The sequence below is a fragment of the Lonchura striata genome, chromosome 4, assembly GCF_046129695.1.
Source record: "Lonchura striata isolate bLonStr1 chromosome 4, bLonStr1.mat, whole genome shotgun sequence".
In the NCBI taxonomy this organism is placed as follows: domain Eukaryota; kingdom Metazoa; phylum Chordata; class Aves; order Passeriformes; family Estrildidae; genus Lonchura; species Lonchura striata.
The window spans coordinates 71225681-71249393 of NC_134606.1; the positions used below are offsets into that span (position 1 = coordinate 71225681).

The window sequence follows — 23713 nt, forward strand, 5'->3', positions numbered from 1 at the left end:
TGGAAAATCACAGTGGAACAATTCCAGGAGTGGGTGTGACACTGCCTTAATCACTGGATGAATTTGTTATGCTTGGAATGATCAGATAGAAAGAGAATCTAATTGGTAATGATGGGACATTTAATCAAGCCCCTAATGTTGTTTAGATATTATGGTAAGAATTTTCTGAGTTTTCACACAAATGCACGCAAGAGGCAGTTCTGCCATGAGTTCTGTCTTCATGCTGAATGACATCTCTGTCTTGTCATAGCTGTAGCTGCACTGACTTACACTCTGTTCCTTCCAAAGTGGCTTTTCACGAAGTACGGTCCCATTTATCTCTTCACGAGAATCCATCCAATCAATTTGAAATGGAAAAGACCAGTCAAAGCCAAAATTCAAATCTTGCATTCTGAAAGCATCCAAAAGCAAAGATATGTCAGTTCCAAAATGAAGTACTTCAACAATGTTAAAATTAAACAGTTTGACATTTAAATGTTGACATTAAATGTTGACATTTTGAAGCTTTTCTCATGTTTTTTCTGCAGCTAAAACTGAACTCACTCCAAATTGGTGAAAGATATCCCTTTGACACTGAAGTCATTAGCAAAAATCCCATCCATCACAGGAAAAACTTAATTACCAGACTTCATGAGGTCTTTAGCTATTACCAGCACCACCTAAGAGCCAAGATGCATTCCCATTACTCCAGTCTGGGCTGAGCTGAAAAATTCAATTTTGCTTCTTGAGAATGATGTCTGAAAATTCACCTTCTCACCCACCATGAAATGGGAAGCACGGGGCCATGACCCTTTTGTGCTGCTGCTAATTCTGACAAGTCTCTTCCCCTCCAAGGTACATGGAATTCTTCCCCACTCCTTCCAACGTCACCACCGACCTCCTGTTTGAGAAAAGTGCCAACTATTTCCATTCTGAGGAAGCTCCCAGGAGAGCTGCTTCCCTCATCCCCAAGGCCAAGATCATCACCATCCTCATCGACCCGTCCGACCGCGCGTACTCCTGGTACCAGGTAGGGAATTCTTCGCCCCAAGGAATGCACGGTGGAGCCGGTGGCAGGGGATGAGGGCTGGCATCACTGGGAATCCATGTCCTTGAGCAAGGAATGGGAGGTATGGCACAGCCTTGGCACCCCATGGGGGCAGGAGGGTGCTGGATGCCAGCTCTTGCAGCTGGCACCTGCGACACCGGTGTCAGGAATGATGAAACTTCCCAGCACAGAGCTGCCACCGGCTGGAAGCAAACAGTTTAATCTCAATTACAGCTGACAGGGCAGAGAGCGAGAGCAGTGCTGCGAGCCCAGGGAGATGCACAGGGAATAGGAGCATGGCCCAGCCAGGGAATCTGAGCTCTTGATGCTGAGGGTCTGGCCCCACTTCCCTTCCCCCAGTGTGTAAGCTCAGCAATGTGTGGTGGTGCAGTGTCTCCTGAAGTTTCCAAGGAGGTAAAAAGAGCTGTGACCGGAGACAGTGGCTTTTTTCTCTCCTTAGAAACAACAAAAAAAAGCCTGTTGTTTTCCCCAGGAAACTCCAGGATGCTCTTCCTTGCCTTTTACTGAGCCCTCATCCTTCCATAACAAAATCTGCACTATTTAGAAATTCTATTTTTAGGGAAATTTACAATGAAAAGAAAACGCACGCTTGTGAAAAACGGCATAGGCAAACACATAAAGGAAACACTAAATGCAGTGTTAAAACAGACTCAGATTAATAATGCTGGAACAGGGAGAACTACATCATTTCTGATCCTGCCAGGAAGCTCTGCAAGGAACAAAGCGTGGCCAGGGGCTGCAGTTTGCACCCGGCTAATATCTCATTGGCACCTTCCCAGCCGCCAAGGCAAAGCGATAAAACCGAGACTCCTCACTGCCCAGGGGAACCTGGGCTGAATGCTGTCCCCACCCCGCACCCTTGGCCCTCCATCCCTCTCCTACCTGGCAGAGGTGGGGGACCTCCCGCAAGATTCGAGGCTTCGTCGCCTCTCCAGCATCCTTGCGCCAGCTATTCCCGTCTCTCCCCGCAGCACCAGCGCTCCCACGAGGACCCCGCTGCGCTCAGGTTCAACTTCTACCAAGTGATCACCTGCGGCCCCTGGGCACCGCCGCAGATCCGGGCGCTGCAGAGGCGCTGCCTGGCGCCCGGCTGGTACGCGCTGCACATCCACAGGTGGCTCTCGCACTTCCCGGCCTCGCAGGTAAGGGCCCTGCAGCCTCGCACCTTGCGGGAAACGCTTTTCCGGAAGGACTTTCTAAATTCGTGTAGAAAATGCCAGGGCTTTTCCGAAAAAGAAATGTCGTCCTGCTCCCTGCTCTGTCCCCATCATGGAAAGCTTCACGGGTCTTTGATCCTCAGATGGAATTGGCCTTTCTCAGGGCTGCAGCATAGATTCCTTCTTTCGGCCCCTCTTCCTTCAGACATTTTATTAAATTGTCTTTCATAGCCTTTGCCATGAAATATTTACCCATATGTATAGATCTGAAGAATATTTCCATTGCTGAAGAAATAATAATAACAGAATTTTCCTGAAAGGAGGCAAAGCTGAGCATTGCCTGCTTCGTCAGGAAAAATAACAACAAAAAGAATTAGAAGCTCTGCCTTCTTGCAGAGATTTTTCTTTTTATACAGCCTCAGCTGTACGACAGAGAGGAGAACAGGTCAATCCCATTTGAAGGAGAAGGGAGAAAATGTCAGTTTGTCATTTACTTCCTTCTTTCCTCTCTGGCCTTCCTATTCTTTCATAAATGGGGAGGGAGTCCTGTCCAGAGATGCTGAGGTGGCAGCAAGGGCAGTATTGCCCTGGGAGCAAACAGGCCACATCTCCTCCTCGCCCACCTCATCCCAAATTATTCCTCCAAACTTATTCCTCCTGGCAAATTCTGAGCATGCAGAGGGTGCTGAGCATCCCATGCCCTGTTCCCTGGGCTCCTCCTCTACCCTCACCTGGAGCTGCTGCCTTCTCTCCTTGAGATTTCCCACAGACACATCATAAACCTCAACAATATTTTACTCCTTTCTTATCTCTTCTTCTCAGAATTGTCCGAGTGCCAGGTTTGGCTTGGGAAGTTTAACTCCTGCGTTTGAGCAAGGTGCTCACACAGAGTTACAAGGTGCCCACCTATGCAAATCTAACTCAATAAAGTAAAAATCAAACCTAAAAAGGAGCTCATCCTCATGAATGTTTCTAGCACTGTACAAAGTCATGTGCTAATTTAAATCCAGGTTGTCACAGAAGTGAAATAATGCCGTTTTTTGATTAACCATAGTCCTGTTTCTAAATCGGTGCCATATTTACCACTGCAGTTGCTCATTATTGATGGACAGCAGCTGAGAAGTGACCCTGCTACTGTGATGGATGAAGTGCAGAAGTTTCTGGGAGTCTCTCCTCACTACAATTACTCTGAAGCCCTAACGTGAGTGTATTCCTTTTCTTATCTGCCCTGTGGGATTCCAGGGTACATCCCCTCCCACCAGGATCCCTTCATTATTAATTACATACAACACATCAGGAGAACAATAACTTCGAGAAGCTTGGAGCTCTCTTCCATCAGTCTCCAGGAGCTGAAGCCTGGAGTGTCACTGTGGAAAGTTTGGATTTATCATTGCAAAGGAGCCTGATGGCAGAGACTGGGTTAGAAGCACTCGTTCCCTAATTCCATTTTCCCCTCTGGATTTCCACGTACCACTGAGACTCCTGCAGGGGTGGGAGTGGGCTGAATTCCCCTCTCCCCTCTTAGTCCAGCAGAAAACTGTAAGAAGCTTTTGGTCTGAGCCTCCCTGTGTGAGGAGCATCATCTCCTTACAGCCCCAGCCCTGGGATATCCATAAAATAGGAAGCCCCTGAGCCAGCACATGGAGTGGGAAGCAGCAAAGTTTCTGCTTCACCTTCCCTGCAGGCTGGTCCTGAGGGAAACACAACCACAGATTTTGCAGCTGCCCCACGCTGCTCCTCTTTGCTTGCAATTACCATTTAATGTTTCCTCTCCTGGCAGGGTTCAGCTTATTTATATCCAAGGTTCAAAGTAAGACTTCAGTGCTTAAGGAAGTTGCTCTGCCAAAAGCTTTTTCTAGAGGAAGAATTTTGGGTTTCAGAACGCAATTTTTTAAGGCAATGGTTTCCAAAGAGGATGGAGGGGAGGAGAAGTCTGATCACAGAGCTGAGCTATTGATGTTTGAACAACTCACAACTGCACATCTGCAGTGCCTTCTGCTGGGTTTTTAAAATCCACACCCACAGACATACATCTTCCATGCTGGAACTAAATTAAAGTCAGTGGAGTCGCACAGCAGAAAGAAATTTGGCCTTTCATACTGGTTTGGACAGGAAAAATGGATTGTAAACAGATCCATAAAATTATGCACTCCCTGTTTAGAGGCAATGCAGGAATGCAAATGTGCTGTGGAAGCACACACTTCTGCACAGATTTGGGATGGAAGGGGAAAATGCATTAAAGTGTGTAGCTGCTTTCTGGAAGGGCTTGTCAAAGGGGAAAAGATTGCATAGTCCCTAGTCATTACTGCCTAACAACTGCACGCCACACATTTTTAAAGGTGTCAGGAAGCAGCCTAAGGACCCAGACCTGTGAACAGCACTGAGCAACAAGTCCATCACCCTGAGTGAAATTGTGTGAAAGTCTTGCAGGAGAGTAAAATCAACCCAGGCAGACGGGAGCCATGGGAGGGGAGCAGAGGGGACACAGAGGCAGGGCCTGAGAACGACACAAGATGAGAGTGTGCTTAGGAAAATGTTCTCCCTTGGAGGGCTGCTACATTCTGTCAGAGGATGAAAGAAAGATCCTCATGGTGGCATTGCTTGGCTCTGCCCTCGCAGGCATTCCCTGCCTCCGGCATCAGGCACCGCCTTCCCAAAACCCTGCCTCTCCTCCAGGCTTACTCTGCAGGGAAGGGAAGATAACCAGGCCTCCAAAGATTTCTGCTGACAGCTCTAAAATGCTCCCCTGTAGCTTTAGCCTTAGGGCTATCACTATTTTTAAATACTTCCACTGTGCCCAATTACGTTTACAGAAGCCCTGAGAGTTCTGTGATTTCTGAACGCAGAGAGTTGAATTCAGCCCGAACTGTCTCACCCTCTCTTCCCCTTCCCAAATCTGCACATCCTTTTCATAATGTTCAATAAGCTCCTTCTGAGGCAGAAAGATTGTTTGGGGCATAGTTTTGCAGATTCCCTTTTACCCAGCACATGATACTGCTGCTCCTCTTGGGAAATTAATGCAGGGCAGCTAAAGCACTTCATCATGCAAGGAGCAGATGGGAAAGGCCAAAGCAGAAATGAATCTATCATCAATATACCCATTTAATCAATGATTTATTTGTTTTTAATTGACACAGCTACAGAGACAATTTAGGAAACAAAGGTCAGGCTGCATTAATAGGCTGGGCAAGAAAAAGCCCATGAAGAAGGTTCACCCTTCCACTGAAATCCACCCGCTTCTGTACGGCAGCAAATTGCAGGTAGCATCCGTGTCGCAGGGACAGAGCAGGGGCAGAAAGGTGGTGTGTAACTAATTAACTCTGTGTCCCAGCCAATTATCCTTCATCCTTCTCAAACATCTGCTGAGCAGCAGGAATGTGCAGCCTTTGGATGTTTTATGCCTGCTGCAAGTCCCACAGCAGTAAATTCCAAACCCAGCGCCGCGTGCCGTTCGTTCCTCAGCGAGTGCGAGTTTCCAAGCCTCAGTCTAAACCTCTTCTATCTCTGCATTTCAGATATCACAATCAAACTGCATGTTTCAGATAAGGCTGCTAAGACAGTGTTTATGCCACAATGCCATCCTAAGAACGAAAATGGCATTTAGATGCAGTGATAGGGAGCAGCCAGCTTCTTCTTTAGGAGGGTTAAATCATCAGCACCCAGCCAGCGCTTCCTTAGGAGACCTGCACATCACCCTGTGTGCTGGACAAGGACAGCAAAAATTAGCCAGTGCACATAGAGCACAGTGGGGAAAAAATCCTGCCTTTAAGCACTTCCAAGGCAGATTTGTGGGGGAAAATGAATCCCCAGAGTTTACACAGGAGAGGAAAGCTCTTTCCCACTCTGGCCTCAGAATTCCAGTCATCTAGAGAGATGTGTGCAGCACTAATTGTGGGCTAACACTGGTGTCTCAGTAGCCAGGAGACGTTTCTGTAGCAAGGTCTTTTAAAAGATATGGTCCTCTACAGGTTTGACCCTCAGAAAGGCTTCTGGTGCCAGTTACTGGAAGGAGGGAAAACAAAGTGCCTGGGGAAAAGCAAAGGTCGGAAATACCCACCAATGGACCAAGAGGTAAGGGCTTTTTAGAAATTTATGGGAGCAGTTTTAATATTGACCCGAAATAAACGCGCTGATTTTTTAATTTTTTTTTTTCCTTTGCTGCATTTTCACTGGATTGATGTTTTTAAAAAAAATCAGAACCTCGAGCTTTGAAAGAGAGGGCACGGAGCTCCCCCGGTGGGAGCCCTCTGTGGCAGCAGAGCACATTCGCCTGTGGGATCGGTTTCCTTTAACGGGATCTTGGTTTGTTTTTTCCCCTTCCCCGCTCAGTCCCGAGCGTTCCTGTCGAGCTACTACCGAGAGCACAACGTGGAGCTGTCCAAGCTGCTGCACAGGCTGGGCCAGCCTCTGCCCTCCTGGCTGCGGCAGGAGCTGCAGAAGGTCCGGTAGCACCGGCGGCACCCGGCCAGGCGCGTTCCTGCCCGCTCAGACCGCCCCGCTCCTCCGGCTCACTCGGCATCGTCAGGACAGGACCGCACGGACCCCGCTCTTCCCAGCGAAACCAGGCAAAGAGAACAAATAAAGAAGCCCCCAAACCCAAAGGCGACAGCTGTCGGTGGGCTGGTGCTGCCCGCGGAGCGGCCGAGCCCTTCGCCAGCTCCCAGGAAAGCGCCCCCGGCACCTCCCGCATCCCGGCCGGGGCCGCGTCCCTCCCTTGGCCGGGAAGTGCCAGAAGCTCTGTGCAGGACGGACGGACCCCGGATCGACAAATTGCAGTCTGGCAGGACACGGGCAAAGGATGGGAACGTCTCTCGCTGGATTGGGAGGTTGGTCATGCGCTGGGCTTTCCCCACTTTTGTTGTCAAATCCTTTCCGATTCCATGCAGCAGTGCGCTGCTAATAGCCTAATCCTGACAGCTTGGTTTCTGTCTGCAAGGCAGTGCTGTGGCTCTGAAGCCTTCAGACACTGGGTGATCATTTAGGGTCCCAGTCTGCAAGACGATGCAGAAAAATAACTTTAATCAACTTTTAAAACGTTCTGGACACAAAACAGTCTGCTGAAACACAGACTCTTCCTGTAGACTTTTATGGAGGTGAAAGGACAAACACAGTTATTGTATATCACATATACATGTATAACATACATATCTTCATTCCTGAATATCTACCTAGTGTATCTCTAGATCAGATACACTCGGTTTTAAATATCTCCTTTTTTGTGCCCACAAGGAAATGAAAGGGTGGTTTACCAAAAATAGGACACGAACTGTGTTTGGTTGTCAGAGCTGTGGGGGCAAAGCCAGCCAGGCTGAGCAGAAACTCCTTACTTGTCCTGTATGGAGGTCATTCCTCAGACCTGGAAGTGGTGAACACGTGTATTTGTGTTTGTAACATACAGACTCACACTCCCTTATCTTAGAGCACTGGCAACACCACAGATGACTGGAGTAATGAGAGCTTTGGATAAGTAAGGCTTGGTCAGACAAGAGTATCTAAATGGAGCATTTGATAGAATTATAGCTGTTAAAATGCATTAAAATTGGCTCAGCTTTAATTAAAAGAGGACTGCCTAACTCTTGATTAAAAGCTGAATAAACATGACATTGGTTTCAGCAGCTTTTCAAGGAGACGAGACAAACACTAGAGAATCCAGAAAAATGTTTCTTATTCTTAGCTTTTTATTTAGAAAGAGGTTTGTGTTTCCAACTCTCAGCTCTGTAATGGCACCAAGTCCTGAATATCCACTGGATATTTTCATACCTCAGTGTTATTTTTTAAGTCTGAATGGGCCTCACATTTCCAAGAGATCTCGTGTTCCGTTGAGAACTGACATTTGAATTGACTTTTTATGTGTCACAAAGATGAAATAACAGTATTTCCAAGTTTCATTCCATTCACTTGTAACAGGACCCATCAGCACAGAATTTCTCTGGACCACCGTGTGACAGAGGAGCCTTTGTGAACTGTCTGGAAATGATCTCCTTTGCTTTTTATGCCTTTTTCTATCACTGACCACATCATTGTTGGGATTCTGACAGACCAGCACAACAAAGGCAGCAAAAATGAAACAATTATTGATGGCAAGAGGGCTGTGGCTGGGAAAGATCGTGCTGGTCCTTCTTTCTTGTTTGTAAGCCAAGGGATTCTCATCCTGCAGTTTGCTGCCATTCCCCTGGAAATGAGGATTCCAGGATGTGACCCTGTGGGCCAGGCACAGGAGTCAGGGTTTGGCAGCAGAGGTGATGATGAAAGCAGGGCTTTGGCCCTCAGAAAGCTGAGCTCATATAATTGAGGCTGTCTTTGAGCAAGAGGCAATCAGAACAGAATCCAAACCCCTCTAAATTATGCATTGACCTCTCAAGGTCTAAAATAAAGTTGCAGGATTAACTGCTCTGAGATGTTGCCTAATAAACCAAATTTCCTCTCTGATAGGGGAGCAGGCTGCCAAGACTCCCCAAAACAAATTAAAATGGCAGAATTAGAAATTCTTGGGGGAGGAAATGGTTGTGTAATGAAAGCACGGATGGGTCCAGGCCCTCTGATGTGATAATAAGGCAGTGGGGATGTGCCCTGAATACAGAATCAAGAGCTGAGTGTTTTCTCCTCTTCCTTCCCCTGCTCCCCATTTTGAGCCAGGGAGATGGGGGATCTTTCATCCCCTGAACTATTGGGGTACGGGGTGCTCATTTCCTCTCTGCTGGGCCACCCAAAACGGAGACATCAAGCACTCATTTAGTTCCCATCAGTAACAAATTATGTTTATCATGGGCTTAAAATTGATGTTTCTAACAGGAGCATCAGTGTGTGACATCTGTGTCAAACAGGTACAGCACAGGGACATGAATCAGCAGTGACCACATGGCTGATTCTATTGTACTTAAATAATTCTGTGTTTGGGGTTTCTTTTACATAACTCTGTGTTTATGGGACAGGAATTCCCCCATCAGACAACATTTCTTATATTGTCTTTATTTCTCTTTTTGTGCTTTCAGTTCATCCTTTTAGTGTGACTGCAAAGGTGTGGACCTGCCCATGGACTCGATTCCTCCATCACTCTCCTATCTAGAAAAGCTGCCAAAAAGAAACAAGGAATTGCAAGCGACACAGATTCTGAATTGTTCAGTGCTCCAGTGACTGGATAACTTTTATAAGACTTACTATGATTTCTGTAGTATTTCAGAACAAAGGACATCCTGTTGATAGAGCTGAGGAAAAACTTCACCGTCTTGCCCAAGCTCTTTTTTTTTTAATTTTTCTTTCCTCTCCTATGTGACGACAGCAAATCCAGTTGAACAAACACTTAGTGTTGAAGCAGAAGGAATTAAAATAAATTTTGATCACTCAAAGTATTTTTGTTGGGGGGGTGAGGGTGATGAGGGAGGTCAAGGGCTGTATTTGCTGGAATTGTTTTAAATAATTGATGTGCACACACCTGATGATCGGTTCTTCTCACTGCCGCAGAATAAACATTTCTGATGGTGCATTACAGAGAGAGCTTTGCTTCTTTCCTTAAACCCTCCTTCCCATTTCCTGAGCCAAAATCTGCACTGCAACAGCCTCTGCCATGGATTTCAAACCGTGCACCTTCCCAACTCCTCCTGCCTCAGTGTCTCCCCGGGGCTTCCACCTGCCCTCAGCACAGCAGTGCCACTGGCCTCCTCCTCCTCTTCTTCCTCCCAGGCAGGGCACGTGGATCCAGGCACGTCTGACCCTTCAGTATTTGTTACATACAATTCCTGGGCCTGCCCTCCCAAAGTTTGGTCTCCCCGAACCCCACAGAAGAGGGACACGCAGCCCCAAGTAAGCTCTTGCCCTAATTAAAAATAATTTCCTTCTGCTCTGTTTGAGGAACCTTAGAAGGCCCTGATTCTAGCTATTGCAAATTTCTCAAACTGCATACTCAGAAGTATGAGAACACTGTTTTCCCTCTGCAGAATCTCATAATACTTCTATTTTTATTATAAAATATTCATTTGTTTTACTGATCTTTGTCAGAATGAGGTTAAATCATATTAGAATCGAGGATTCCTTCTACAAACCCCCCAGAATAGTAAATTCTTTTTCCCAAGCGCTTCTATAATTGAGCAAAGTAGAAATGACATTACAGATATCTCACCACAAGTTTTACCTTTTTTTCACAGGTCTGCCTGGTGCTTGTAGACAAATTTTCAAAGGTAGCTAAATTTTCCAAAATTTTTAGGAGTCTAAGTCTGTTGTAGAAAAACCAAAAAAAGCCCAAATTTGTAGGCCCCTATACTTGTAAGCCCTAAAAAATCTGCTGGCTTTCCATCAGGCTTTCCAGGCCCATGCAAATTTCCCACCTCAATCTTATTTAATAAAACAATAGCAGAATTCTTCCAAAAGTTTACTACTTCCACAAAATTCATTACTCAAACTATTCCCTCCTGGAACCTGGAAACACCAAACAAACTTGTGAGGTGATCTGTTTGTGTAAAGAGCTTTTCCTGTGGGGAGGGGAGGGGAGGGGAGGGGAGGGGAGGGGAGGGGAGAGGAGAGGAGAGGAGAGGAGAGGAGAGGAGAGGAGAGGAGAGGAGAGGAGAGGAGAGGAGAGGAGAGGAGAGGAGAGGAGAGGAGAGGAGAGGAGAGGAGAGGAGAGGAGAGGAGAGGAGAGGAGAGGAGAGGAGAGGAGAGGAGAGGAGAGGAGAGGAGAGGAGAGGAGAGGAGAGGAGAGGAGAGGAGAGGAGAGGAGAGGAGAGGAGAGGAGAGGAGAGGAGAGGAGAGGAGAGGAGAGGAGAGGAGAGGAGAGGAGAGGAGAGGAGAGGAGAGGAGAGGAGAGGAGAGGAGAGGAGAGGAGAGGAGAGGAGAGGAGAGGAGAGGAGAGGAGAGGAGAGGAGAGGGGCTCTTTGTCAGGCCTGTAAATATCCAAATCTAGTCAGCAACTGATTTATAGAACAGCAGAAATGAATCCTGCATATAATTTATACTCCTATTTCCGCTCATAAGGAATTAGAGACTTCCTAGGAAGCCAGATTGATATTTGCATTTCAGTCAGCTGCAGCTGCTGGATGGGGAGAAAAACATTTAAAACATCTCAATAAACCCATATCTGCCACTTTGGGTTTGCAGAGCTGTTTGTCCTGCTGCAGATCTCTCTAACCAGACCCAGGCCACTTTTATAGTGCTCCTATTTCTTTGGGAATGGGAATGTGACACGTTAATACACAAATCTGCCTCCATTGCAGAAGGTCAGGGGGGTTTATGGGCTGGTAGTTGGAGTCTTCCTGGGATTTTCTCAGAGGTTATTTTCTGCCAGGGGGAAGGTCAGCAGCAGGTGGAGTGGGATTTCTCAATCTAAGTTGCAATTCCAGAAAATACTGTGGGGGCTGAAAAGCATGGTTTATAATTTGGGAGATAATTGCATGCCATTCAATTGACTTTGTACTTGCCATTTCTTAGAGTCTGGTAATGCTCTTCTGTCTTGCAAAACTTATCTGTAACACACATCCCCTGTTGGGTAATTTAGCTTCTCTTCAGAGGAGGAGCTGAGCTACAAGGAAAAGCTGGATGTTCGAGGGGATGAGTTTTTACAGGACTTGCTCTGAGGCAGATATTTACAGTTTTTCTTTAACTCTGTGTGTGTGTGTTTCTGTGTGCTTGCCTTAGCTGGGGAATCATCTCCATATTAAATCTGCACGCCCTCCAAAGGCACACAATTCCCATCAGCATCGGTGACAATTAAATATTCTGGTGAAGGAGAGAATAAACCCACCAACAGAAAATGTTATTTAATGACATTGTAGCTGCAGCACATCTTCCTGCAGAGCTTTGTGTAACCACACCAAGCAAAGAGAAATTGTTCTGCAACGTGAAGCATTTAAAATTTCATAAGCAATCTGATAAGAAAAAAAAAAAAAAAGATACAAAAGCACCTTTTGAGTACCTTTGTATTTTAGGAGAAAGTTTTATGTCTCAGATTTTGGGTTTTTTGTCTTCCTACAAGGAAGTACTGCATCCTGCTTCCCCTTCGTGCTTTCCTACTCACCCACATTCCTTGGGGCTGTTTCTCATCATCAACATCTATTCATTCACCTGCAAATTTCAATCCCAACTGAATTTCTCCCTTGGCTAATTTCTGCTCCCTGCTTCCAGAGAGCAAAACTGCAGATCTCCCAGGGAGGCATCACCTTTTCTAGACCATACAGGCTTCATTTACTTTTAAGTTACCCCAGTTAATTAAGACAACACCTTCTAGGAGTGTGCTGAGGATCTCTTTGATGTAGTTTTCCTGCATCATTCCCACAGTTTTCCCACTGTTCCAATGCAGGGAAGCTCCTTGGTCATAAAGTACAGCAGAGCTGGATGGCACCGCGTGTAAATCTGCCATCATTAGGCTGGGAGCTGCAGTTAAATTATAAATTGTCATCCTAAGTAGGAAGAACATTTTTATGGATCCTGGCTCACCCTCTGCAGACTCTAGCTATTTCCAGTAACTGCCACACAGAGCACACTACAATTTGTCAGCTGCTTGGAAAAGGAGAGTTGAGCCTGGAGACTTAATTCCTTTCAATCTTCTTACAAGATATGATCCAATACCTCGGGGTGAAAGCTTAGGAGGGTACAGGGAAGCAATCCAAAGCACCCAGGACAATCAGAACGGACAAGAACCTCAGTACAACACTAAAACTCATTTCTCCAAAGGTCAGATGCACACCCAAGAAGCCTTTTTTATTTCCCTCCACGTTAGAGAAGTGGCAGAATAAGAAACGTTTGGAGGCTTGCCTGGATTGCTGTGGGAAGGTGTCGTGTCAGGGCTTTAACACAGACCACGTTGTCACATCCTTTCTAAAGCCCATCTCATGACAAGCAATCTTTTTCCCCCCTCCCACATGGGACAAGCCAAGACATAAAATTCTGACAGACATGTTTGCTATTGGTGGCATCCTGACAGTCTTTTGGCTCTGGTGTGCAAAACAGCTGCAGAACAGAGGATTTTTATTACCACGGGAGCCTGCTCAGCAGCTGAAGGTTTTAGTGTGGATCCTAAATCACCGTTCCTGTGGTGCTGCAGATCCTTTTTTCCAAAATAGCTCCATATTTTCATAAACCCCGAGTGCTTTTACTTAAGGCTTGGCATGCTCACGGAACGGAGCCAACCTCTAATCAGGCAACGAGGTGAATTGTGCAGGGTGAGCCGATGAACAGAGGCAGGAATCAGGAAAATACTGTAAATCAGGATGCTTGTTTATAGGGAAATCCCAAAGGAAGAGAACTGTGAGTCCTCTTGGAAATCTCAGCTGCATTTAGAAAATTTACACAAAGACTTCACTGCTTTTACAGCTCTGACAATCTGACAACTCCAGCTCTCAGAAATTGTCAGGAAGGCACAGGCTGGGCAATTCCTCACCCTCCCCTCCACAGGCAGGTGCTGACACACCTGCACGTGGACCTGTCCAGGCTGCTTCCAGCCTTTGGAAATGAGAAACTCTTTTTTGCCTCCCTTCACAAAGACCACCCTGGGGAATTGAGCTCTGAGGGAAGGGAAGTGAAGCACTTAGCAGCAGCCCACTCAGTGTGGGTTTTTTTTTCATAAAACATGATTTGACAAAATACTGAGTGCTAAAGTAGAAATATCCCTCACAGACTTGACTTTGCCATGGACCTATTTAATACTGGCACATTAAACACATTTTTACTTTACACATTGAAGAATATTAATTCTGCAAACTTAACAGCGACACAGTGAAGACATTATAAAATTTGGTAATGTGCAATAAAACCACTTTCATAAGTGCCCAACCATAAGGACATCCATTTTCTGGTTTCCTTCCAGCATTAAGCTTTGCACTCTTGCACCTTCAATTACAGAGCTTAGTGCCCATTTAAAATTACTCTATTTTGCCCACAGATAATTCCCTTTCATTTTGGCTGCCTTTTCCATTTGCCACCTGTTGAGTAATGGCCTCAATAATTTATTCCTTTGCAGCTTTGTTGTTTTTCCAGGGGAAGAGCTGAATTGTGGGGCAGGCACCCACCCTCCTGTGTGATAAAGGGGCAGAGGAAAACTCTGCAGCTCCTTGTGTCAGGATTACAGAGGGCTTTGCCATAAAGCAGGGGCTGGGCACTGCAGGGAAGTGTCTGCTGGCACCTGAGGGGAAAGCTTGGAGATCCAGCTTGCTGCACTGCTGAGAACCATCACTGCACTCAGAAATGTGTGGATGGAGACTGTAAAGCCAGGGAGAAATCATTCAGAGCAGGGAATAGGAAATGAGTAACACATCCCTGAAGGAGAAAGCACTTATTTGGAGGCAGAACTTTGCCTATGGAAAAGAAAATTGGAGTTTCTAGCAAACCATCTCAGGAAAACCAAACCCATGAGATGCTTTTTAGGGTCTCTTCCAAGCCAAACCCATCCCTGATCCTATGAATTGCCATGCAGAATCCAGATGACCGACCTGACACCTCTGGCATTTCCCAAAAGAAGAAGCATATTCCAGTGTCTCCTCACAGCACACAGGTTTCATGAACTCTGTCAGAGGGTTAAACTTGTGTCTAATTTAAGAGGTGACTGCAATGTATTATTTTAGCAAGTGAGAGTAGGAGAAAATTGGCAGTGGCGCAAAGAGTGAGTCCTCATCCAAGGGAATTCAGTGGCACAGGGATTGGACATCCTACCTCAAGAGGTGCTTCTGCAGTGCTTGGAGCACAGGAGCAACTACCAGGTTTAAATACTCAGTGGAACTAAATGTTGGAGGAGTGCTGGAGGTGCTTTCAGGCACGAGCCAGCTGCTGGAAGCCAAACCTGCCTGGCACAGCTTCATCAGGAATTCCCACCACTGTGGGAGCTCCTGGGGTCCACCACAGCATCACCCACAGACAGGGACAATCCTGGAGGTGCTGACCCACCTGACAGCTCACAGAGGGGATTTCTTTTGGCTCCAGACTCCCTGGGAAAAGGGGAAAGCCAACACTCTCCCCTTCCAGGCGTGGGGCCTACACCGTGTGCACCTCATCACAATTAGCGCAACAAATGGCACCCTTGCTCCCCAAGCTTCCCAAAAAAATCAAAAGCTGTGGGAATCCAAATCTGATCTCAAAATGCTGCTCTGGAGCTGGAATCATTGAGGGCTTAAAAGCATAATCCTATTATGGTAACAGAGTTTAAACACTTTCCCTTATCCGCTGGAGCAAAGATGACAAGCCAGCACCATGACCAGATCTCCAGACCGGCCTGAAAACGCTCAGCAGGAGCCTCTGGAAAACCTGGGAGGAGCCTCTGGAAAATCAAGCCCCATGGCTGTACAGCCAGGGCAGAGGAGGTTCATGGCCACATCTGCACTTCTAGCACCACAGGAAGGAGAAAAATAGGGATTGAAGGAGAAAACAGGGATCAAAGGAAAAAACTGTGTTAATCTCAAAAATCCCAAATCGCTTCTTCAGGAATAAGAAGCATAATGCCCTAAAACCCTTTGGCTGATCCCAAGAAACCAGGATGACTCAAAGGTCCTGAGTCATAGACCACGCAGTAAAACCTGCTCTGCTGAAAGGAGCTGCACGGAGCAGAGCTGAAATAAGGCCATTAGGGCTGGAAATAAGAGCAGGTGCTTGAAAAATTCCAACAAATTTTCTCAACTGCTGGAGCTGAAAGCTACCAGAAAAGTTAGAGATGAATAACACAGACCTCAGAGTCAGGCATTGTGCCTCAAAGCAGCTGCCAACTCAAAATTTAATAATCATATATATATATATATATAGTGCCAAAAGCTTTTTTGCTTTTGCTTTGCTTTGTCTCCTCGCCGCATTTCCTGTCGGTGGTAAAAATCCCAAACTCATTGCTATGATAAAATCATGGAATCAGAGAATCCTTAAGGTTGGAAGAGATCTTTAAGATCATCAAGCCCAAACACTGCTATTAAAAGAAAAAGGGGAGGTGGGGAAAGCTCTGCCAAGAAATTAGCTAAGGTTTAGCCAAATTTAGCTAGAAATTAGCACGGTATTTAACTTCTCCTTTCCTCACACCTCTGAATATCTTGCAAATGTTTAACAGTGAATTCACAAAATAACCTTTCATTTTCTTGGACTTGAGATGAGTATTTCTTTAGGCAAGGGGAGAATGAAGAGTGGGATACATATAGGTCTATAGGTGCAGAGTATGACAGGTTAAAAATAAGATCCCTCCAGTGCAAAGTTCCCCCGTGTGTCAGCCTTCATTTCCCTACCAGACCAGCAGTGAAGGAGGCACTTTTAATTAAGTGCAAGATAAGTATGGAAAACTGAGTTGGAGAAACAAGGAGGAATAGGATTATTCTAATCCAATGTGACATAATTAAATGCAGGAATCAAAGGCTCTTAGTGGCACAGAACTTGTTAGAGTCTTGAAGTGGGTATTTGCACTTCATTCTGACATGCTACAGCCTCTTTGCAAAAACAAAGCTTTTTCAGAAGGGACCAAAGGGTAACAGAGATGTCTGTAAATCACTTGGAAAAAAGAAAATAAGAAAAAAAAAAAAACCTTAAAGCAATGTTACAGCAAAAGACTGTTCCTCAGAAACAGCCAGCAAAACAAAAGAAAAAAACCCCTGGCAGCACTGATGATGACATTATTTTGAGACATTTTTTCCCAATTGTGCCATAACAATAATAATAATAATAATAATAATAATAATAATAATAATAATAATAATCTTCAAAGCTACCAGTATCAGGTACCAGAAGGAAATCTGCCCTCTGCAAAGATGATTCCAGGGAATGCCTGGGGAACACAGAATTTAAGGCAGAAATGAACTCAAGAACTAGCACGTGTATTTTGTGTCTGAGCTCCAGTTTCTGCCTGGTTAGTTTTGGTGGGTTTGGAAGATGAGGGTGTGGAATGATTTTACATCATCCAGCATGACTGGTGTGGTTTGCTGCAGCTCAGGGATCTGCACTGCCCAGGGGATGATGCCCTGGAGCTCACTAACTTCTCACAGGCAGTTACTTATTTCCAGCACCACACCTCCCCACACTGGCCACAATAACTACATTTAATTCCAGGTATCAAGCTGAAATATTCCACTTGTTTCACTCGCATCCTTGCCTTCTCACGGAGCTTCCCCAAACCACAAGAGGTGCCAGCTGATGGAGACAATTTCAGCTTCTGCAGGAGCTCAGGAGATAAACAGAGAGGGTTGTCCTTGAGGTGCAACCTTCCTGCTCAGAAGGAATTCTTCTGATTCCAGAATATGCTGAGCACACCTGGAATTTTGAGTGGGAAAAGCTGTGCCAAGGCAAGGTCTCGAGTATTTGCAGGAATAAGGTTAAATCGTCCTCCGTGGAACACAGCTCCCACTTCTCATACCAATGAAAAGTAATCCAATTCATTTTTCCAGTAATTCAATACTAAACCAAATTCTGATTAGATTAATAGAAGGATGTCAGGAGCTGTCTTTTCAGGGTTGGGGTTTTTCTTCCTGTTTTGGCATTCTTTCCCTTTTAGCTGTCATCCTTGTTTTCTCTGCTCCCAAGAAGGGAAAAGAGGACAAAAGGTCAAAAAAAGAAAGATATTAGATTTCCCTACTATCCAAAAGAATAAAAGAAGACCCATCATCCCCAAGCTCTTGCCATGTTGTTTTGGGTTTTCTTTCACCTTCTCAGAAGAGAGAAATAGGGAAGAAAACCAGGCCATTTATTTCCTTTAACAGGCTCGGAGATGGAGTGGGAACACACAAAAATTTATCCTCATCCCTTTCTGGGTAATCAATACACCTGAAGAAGTGTTTGCTATCGATCTCCCAGCTCCTGTATCCTTGTGCTGGCGTCAACACCACATCCAAGGATCCTGGGTGGTGCATAAACAGCAAATAAAAGGCAACATGTCTGTTGTGATATATTGATTACCTAGCTGTAAAACCACCGGGAAGAGTTATCTGTGGGTGCCTGTCTTTTATTGCTGTCAGACGGACCATGCTTTGGTTGGAAGCCTCTTTGATACTCTCAGGGATCCAATATTTAGGGCAGACAGAGCTCTGGGAATAAATACTATGGCTCGTTTTAGCTGCCTGAGTATCAAACAGATTTTTCCTGGCAGGCTTTGTTTGGAGCGTGAGGAATCGTCTGTCTCCTGCTGTGGAAAATCTCCTCTCCCCACACAGAACAGTGACAGGATGGCTGAGGCACTTGGAAGATGTGTGACTATGGATGGGCACAGGGTGGCTATCCAGTCTGACAATCCCTCAGCACTGGGCAGGAAGCCCCTCTCCCACAGCATTCCCCCTAAAACAAATGTGTAAGTGACTCCAAGGTTGCCTGGACACGTGGATGTGGGCAAAGAAGGACCACACCCAAATTCACTTATTTAAATCTGCCCTCCCTCCTCTGAGCTAGTCCCAGACATGGGACACCAGCAGGAATGTGCCCATGACTATTAGAAAAAAAAGAGGGCAAAAGTGTTCAAAAGAGGACTTTGCATCCCCTCCCCTCTCCTGGGCTCCTCTCCCAGTAAAGCCAGTTCAGCTCCGGGAAGGCTGATGCAAAAGGGCCATAACTCTTGTCTGCCACCTTGCAGAGCTTAAGTGCTCTCAGTAGCCAGGAACTGTGTCTTTCCCCCTAACTGAATTTACTCAGGTTCAAATGCATTTCCTTCCTTTTTTTTAATGAACTGAGTGTTTTAACTCCATCTCATGTAAGATGAGAGAGGCAACAGCAAGCAAAGCAGAGAGGCAGAGGCAAAGAGCCCCGTGCACCTTCTCCCCTCCCTGGCACCACCAGGCTCCCAGGGTGAGCAGACCCACAGTGCCACCTTGCTCAGGCAGGGCAGAGCTGGATCATTTCCCTCCTGGCTCATACACACCACTCCCCACAACATGTAAACACATTTAAAAAACCACCAAAACAAGAAAACACACCCACCCCGCTCCCCTCAAAAGGCACTTTTCCACCATCCAGCCCTGGTGCAGACAAACTTCCCCATCCCAGCCTAGGGAATTGGCTTCCTGGGCAGTGTTCCCAGGTCTATAAAACTCCCCAGTGCTGCCATCCACCAGCTTTCCCCCTGCTGACCCGTGAGAGGAGAGGGCTAAAAGTACCCAGGGGACTCTCAGAGAGCTCCTGGGAGCAGCATTTCTACACTCCTAAAACAAATCAATGTTCTAGGGCAGCAGGGCAGAGCTGCCACGGGCAGTTTATGCCCTAAAATCTTACCAGGAGCAGGTTCTGTGCCTTTTCCAGGTGTAAATGCACTGCTTTATGGACTTCCAGCTCCCTCCAGCCTCAGACACCTCCTGCCACCCTGCCCAAAAAAGCCACCACCACACAGCTACAGGTGGCACCCCTGGGGACAAAGCTCACAGCAATCACTGAAACGCTGCTCACAGAAATGTTGGCAGCCCAGGACAGGCTGAGGTTACCTGCAACAATCTGTTCCTGCTCCAGGACCCTGCGGATGCGCTCAGCAAAACCAACCTGAAGGGCACAAAAGATGTGCCCAAATGTTTCCTGCTGAAAGATTGCTCCTGGTGGCAAGGCCAGTTCTCCAGGGCAGTGCTAGAGAAGAGAGAGAACTTTTTAATGCCCTTTAAAAAAAAAATTCCACAAGCAGGAAAGCCATAAAATCCTGAAACTTGCTTAAAAAAAGACTGTTCCTGGATCATACAGCATTAAACTGGTGAACTTTAGGATGGTTAAAGAATATTAATATACAATCTGAGGACCACAAAATGTATCTATGCACTCCTTACCTGCCCACAAATAAAGCAGCAAAGATTGGGAAAAAAAACTTTGGAAGAAATCCAGAGAAATAGTGTGGCTATGAGCTGCAATCCAAAGAAGATTTTTGGATAATGAATTACTTAGAATTAAATTACTGAATTTAGGTTTTTAATTTTTTTTTTAATTCCTTAAGCTCAAAGCTGTCATAAAGCCTATGACACCGCAATGCCTGGAATACTTATAAGCTGCCAAAGAGAGAACCTGCCTTTATTTTTTATGGATTAATTACGTGGTGCCGGGTAGGAGGCTTTGCTCTTGTAGGGCCACCTGATAATCTCATTATAAAATGTCTTGTGCCAAGTGAGAAACTGTGACAAACCAGCCAGTGATGCTGCACAGGTACAGAGAGTGTTTGCAGAGCTGGTGTCAGGCGTGGTGAACCTCGTTCTGCTCTCTTTCCTCACCTTCTGACAGGCAGTGATGGGCACTTGCTCAATGTGAGGAAAGCAGGGCAACCACAGAGCCCCCCCAAAAGCCTGTTCACACCCACAGATATCCACAGAGCTACATTTTTTATTGGGACCCTGCAAAGCCTTGTGACATCGGCGCTGGGGCGGTGCCGGGATCTGCCCTGCCCTGCTCTGGAGAGAGGTTTGCCCGAACCCTCATCAATGCCAGGGGCCTGGAGCAGCACAGCTGGAATTAACCCAACCTCTGAGCCACCCTGCCTGCCTCAGCTCCTGGCTCCTGCAGGCTGAGCAGACCCAGAACCTGCTATTAAATCTGCCCTTTCATCGTCCAGCAGTTAGCCAGAACCAAAACCAGCATTCACCACACCCCCTCCTGGCCCAGCGAGAACTTCCTCGGGTTTTATTTGCTCTCTGATCCAGCAGAAATTGAAGAGGGGCTCTGAAAACAAAGCTACCTTTGTGGCAGCTGTCAGCAGAGTTTTATTATTGTTTCCATCCTGATGGCTGTCGAGATAAAAGGAGGAGCTCTTTCAGATCACAGAATGGATGCAATTTAATAAGTGATCAACGCAGTGGTGGTGAGCAAAGAACTGGTACTGTTCTTTCTCCTCCCTTCCCTCTGCGGTCCAGCCATTTGTCTCTCATCCCTCACAGTTCCCAATGTTAATTCTTGCCTGGCCGGGAGCAAACAGGAGCTGCTGGGCAGAGCCATGTCGCTCACTGTTGCCACAGTGTATGGTTTAATTCCTACCTGAACCAGGAGCTCTTCTGGGAAACAAAGATGATTTTCTGGAAAAAAGAATTGAGGTTGGCACACTTACTTTCCTTCTAATTAGTTATTAAATCCCCTCCTTTATATATCTCTTCCATAAGAAACAGCAGTATCTGGCCTCCCCCTGTGAGAAGGATGTCACAACCTGGATTTTTAGCATCATCTGAGACCCTTCACCCTCAGAAAGAACAATAAACCCCATTTTAGCCTCCTTACAGAAGGAAGCCAAGTGTTGACAGTTCAGTTGTGCCTGTGAATTATAGGAACAATCAGATGGAGACAAGCAGCAGATTTACAGCTGGAACAGCAGCATCCAGGCTCCCCTTCTCCACCCCCATCCAAACACCATCTGCCTTTGCCAGAGCTGGGAGAGCAGGGTGGGATCAGAGCTGGGAGAGCAGGGTGGGATCAGACGTGTTCCTCTGTATCCTGCCACCTCCTCGTAAAACATGCCTGAAGAATAGCTCCCTGCATTTCCTACTGAGTTTCCTCATTTTGGGGGTTTCACAGCCCAAATTTACCTTATCCAAAGGTGCTTTTGTCCCCAAGGCCTCCATTAACAGATGCAGCAGCAGCAGGAAAGCGCTGCCAACATTCCAAAGTAACACTTGAGCAGCGAGCAAGTTACAAAGGTCCAAAGGTGACTGATGCATTCCCCAGCAAACCAGGGATGGCACCAAAAAGCTGAACTCCAGAGAAGCTGCAAAGGGACAGAGCAGCTGAACACCACCATTCCAAGGCAACAGGGAAGAGCCTCCCATCCCTGCAGGACAGCTGCTGGACGTGCCAATATTGTGAGAGGTGGGTGAATTGTTCCCTGAATAAAACCAGCTACTTTGGCTCCTGGGGAGGTCCCCTCGCACCCCACAGCCACTGGGCTTTCAGGTGGAAGCTGCTGCCAAACCAAAGAATCCTGGAATGGTTTGAGTTAGAAGGGACCTTAAACATCACCCAGTCCCAACCCCCTGCCACGGGCAGGGACACTACCCACTACTGCAGGATGCTCCAAGGCCTGTCCAACCTGGGACACTTCCAGGGACCCAGGGGCAACCACAGCTCTGGGCACCCTGTGCCAGGGCCTCCCCATCCTCACAGGAAGGAAGGAAACGATGCAGCTCAGGATAGGGCTGGATCTTTGACTTTGCTTTTTTTCCCTCCTGCAGGGCCAGGCACATCCAGGCTTCCTACACACTGTCTGGTGGCTCCTAAGTGATCCCCTCGGGCTGCAAATTACTCCCATTCATGGCAATTTGCAGCAGGGCCAACTTTGGAATCATTTTGGGCACTGTAACACTTTGTTCTGTAAATGTTTACCCGGCACACATCAGCCTGCTCACTCCCAGCACGCCGGGAGAGCAATCTGCATGGGAATGAAAGGGAAATGGAGACAGGCTCTGCTGTACAGATGCTCACAGAATTGCCAGAACTTTGGATCCAGACACTCGGAAGATATCACATCGTTCCCCTGATTTATCTTGTGTTGTTCCAGCCAGAGAAAATAAAACCTTAAATAATTCCATCATTTTTGATGTCCAGCCTTTTATGAATTCCAAGGGACATTTTTGTGGGAACGCTTCCCACTCAGCTTCTAATTTGATGAAGGTTATTTGAAACATGCTGAATATTTTTTCTCCCTTTACAGATAAAACAGCCCCTCCAGGAGGACATGGAAATAAATAGCAAGTGAGGGAGAGAAACGGGAACCCTTCCCTCAGAAAGTAAAGACAGGATGTTTTGCATGCTATCAATTTTTTTTCCCTATGGAATGCAGGTCTAAATGCATGAGGTGTTTGAATCCCTCTGTTAATTGAAGACTCAGAGTCAAGATTTAACCTACCAGGAACCTCATGGAATCTCACAGGGAGAATCTCAATACTGCACATATCCATGGGATTTATAATTAAGCTGCTTCAGACAATACACCAACAAGGTTACTCATCCTTTCCACCAAAGTTCAACAATTTGATCAAAATGTGTGGTTCCAGGCACATTTTCTGTAGCACAGCCTTCAGCATACTCAGTAGGACACTTCCTTGGGCTTGAATTCAAATGTAAAGATTGATTCTGGTTTAATCTTCAGGGCACACAGGAAAAGGGGAAAATCAGTAACCTATGTTAAGCCCTCATTATCCCTACATTTGACTAAGTTATTAACATATTTAGAGAGCAATGGAGGAACATTTTAACAGATTTTTTTTTCCATCTGCTCTACTGGGAAGCAACAGCAATTAATTTTGAAAATATTTATAAATTTTTCTTTCCAATTACTCTGTGATTTGGAATTATTTGTAACCTATTCATTTCTGTAAATATTTATTCTTAAAGATGGTGATTTGGCTATCCATTAGGAAAAAGTAATTACTTTTCCTCATTTGTTCAGCCACTCTTAAAAAATCTTTTCAGAGAGGGAATCCCAGGATGGTTTGTGTTGGAAGGTACCTTCAAGACCATCCAGCTTCCAGCCCCTGCCATGGGCAGGGACATCTTCCACTTATCCCAGACTGCTCCAAGCTCCATTCAACCTGGCCTTGGACCCTTCCAGAGATGGGCCATAGAGGGAATAACAGAGGCAGCTGCTTCCCTGTTTTTGCCCTGGGTCTCATCCCTGGTGCTGGTCAGGCCC

At 46.2% G+C, this 23713-nt stretch overlaps 1 protein-coding gene across 2 annotated transcripts in view; it reads left to right on the forward strand.

Annotated features, from left to right (window-relative positions):
- Positions 1 to 9693, forward strand: part of NDST4 (N-deacetylase and N-sulfotransferase 4) — a 79677-nt gene extending 69984 nt beyond the window's left edge. For both annotated transcript variants that reach the window (XM_021531490.3, XM_021531489.3), the window contains 6 exons: positions 835 to 1009; positions 2020 to 2190; positions 3297 to 3406; positions 6174 to 6276; positions 6535 to 7031; positions 9198 to 9693. In XM_021531490.3, the coding sequence (XP_021387165.2) occupies positions 835 to 1009; positions 2020 to 2190; positions 3297 to 3406; positions 6174 to 6276; positions 6535 to 6654 (679 nt within the window). In that variant the 3' untranslated portion in view covers positions 6655 to 7031; positions 9198 to 9693. The remainder of the gene's footprint in view (positions 1 to 834; positions 1010 to 2019; positions 2191 to 3296; positions 3407 to 6173; positions 6277 to 6534; positions 7032 to 9197) is intronic.
- Positions 9694 to 23713: the final 14020 nt, after the last annotated feature.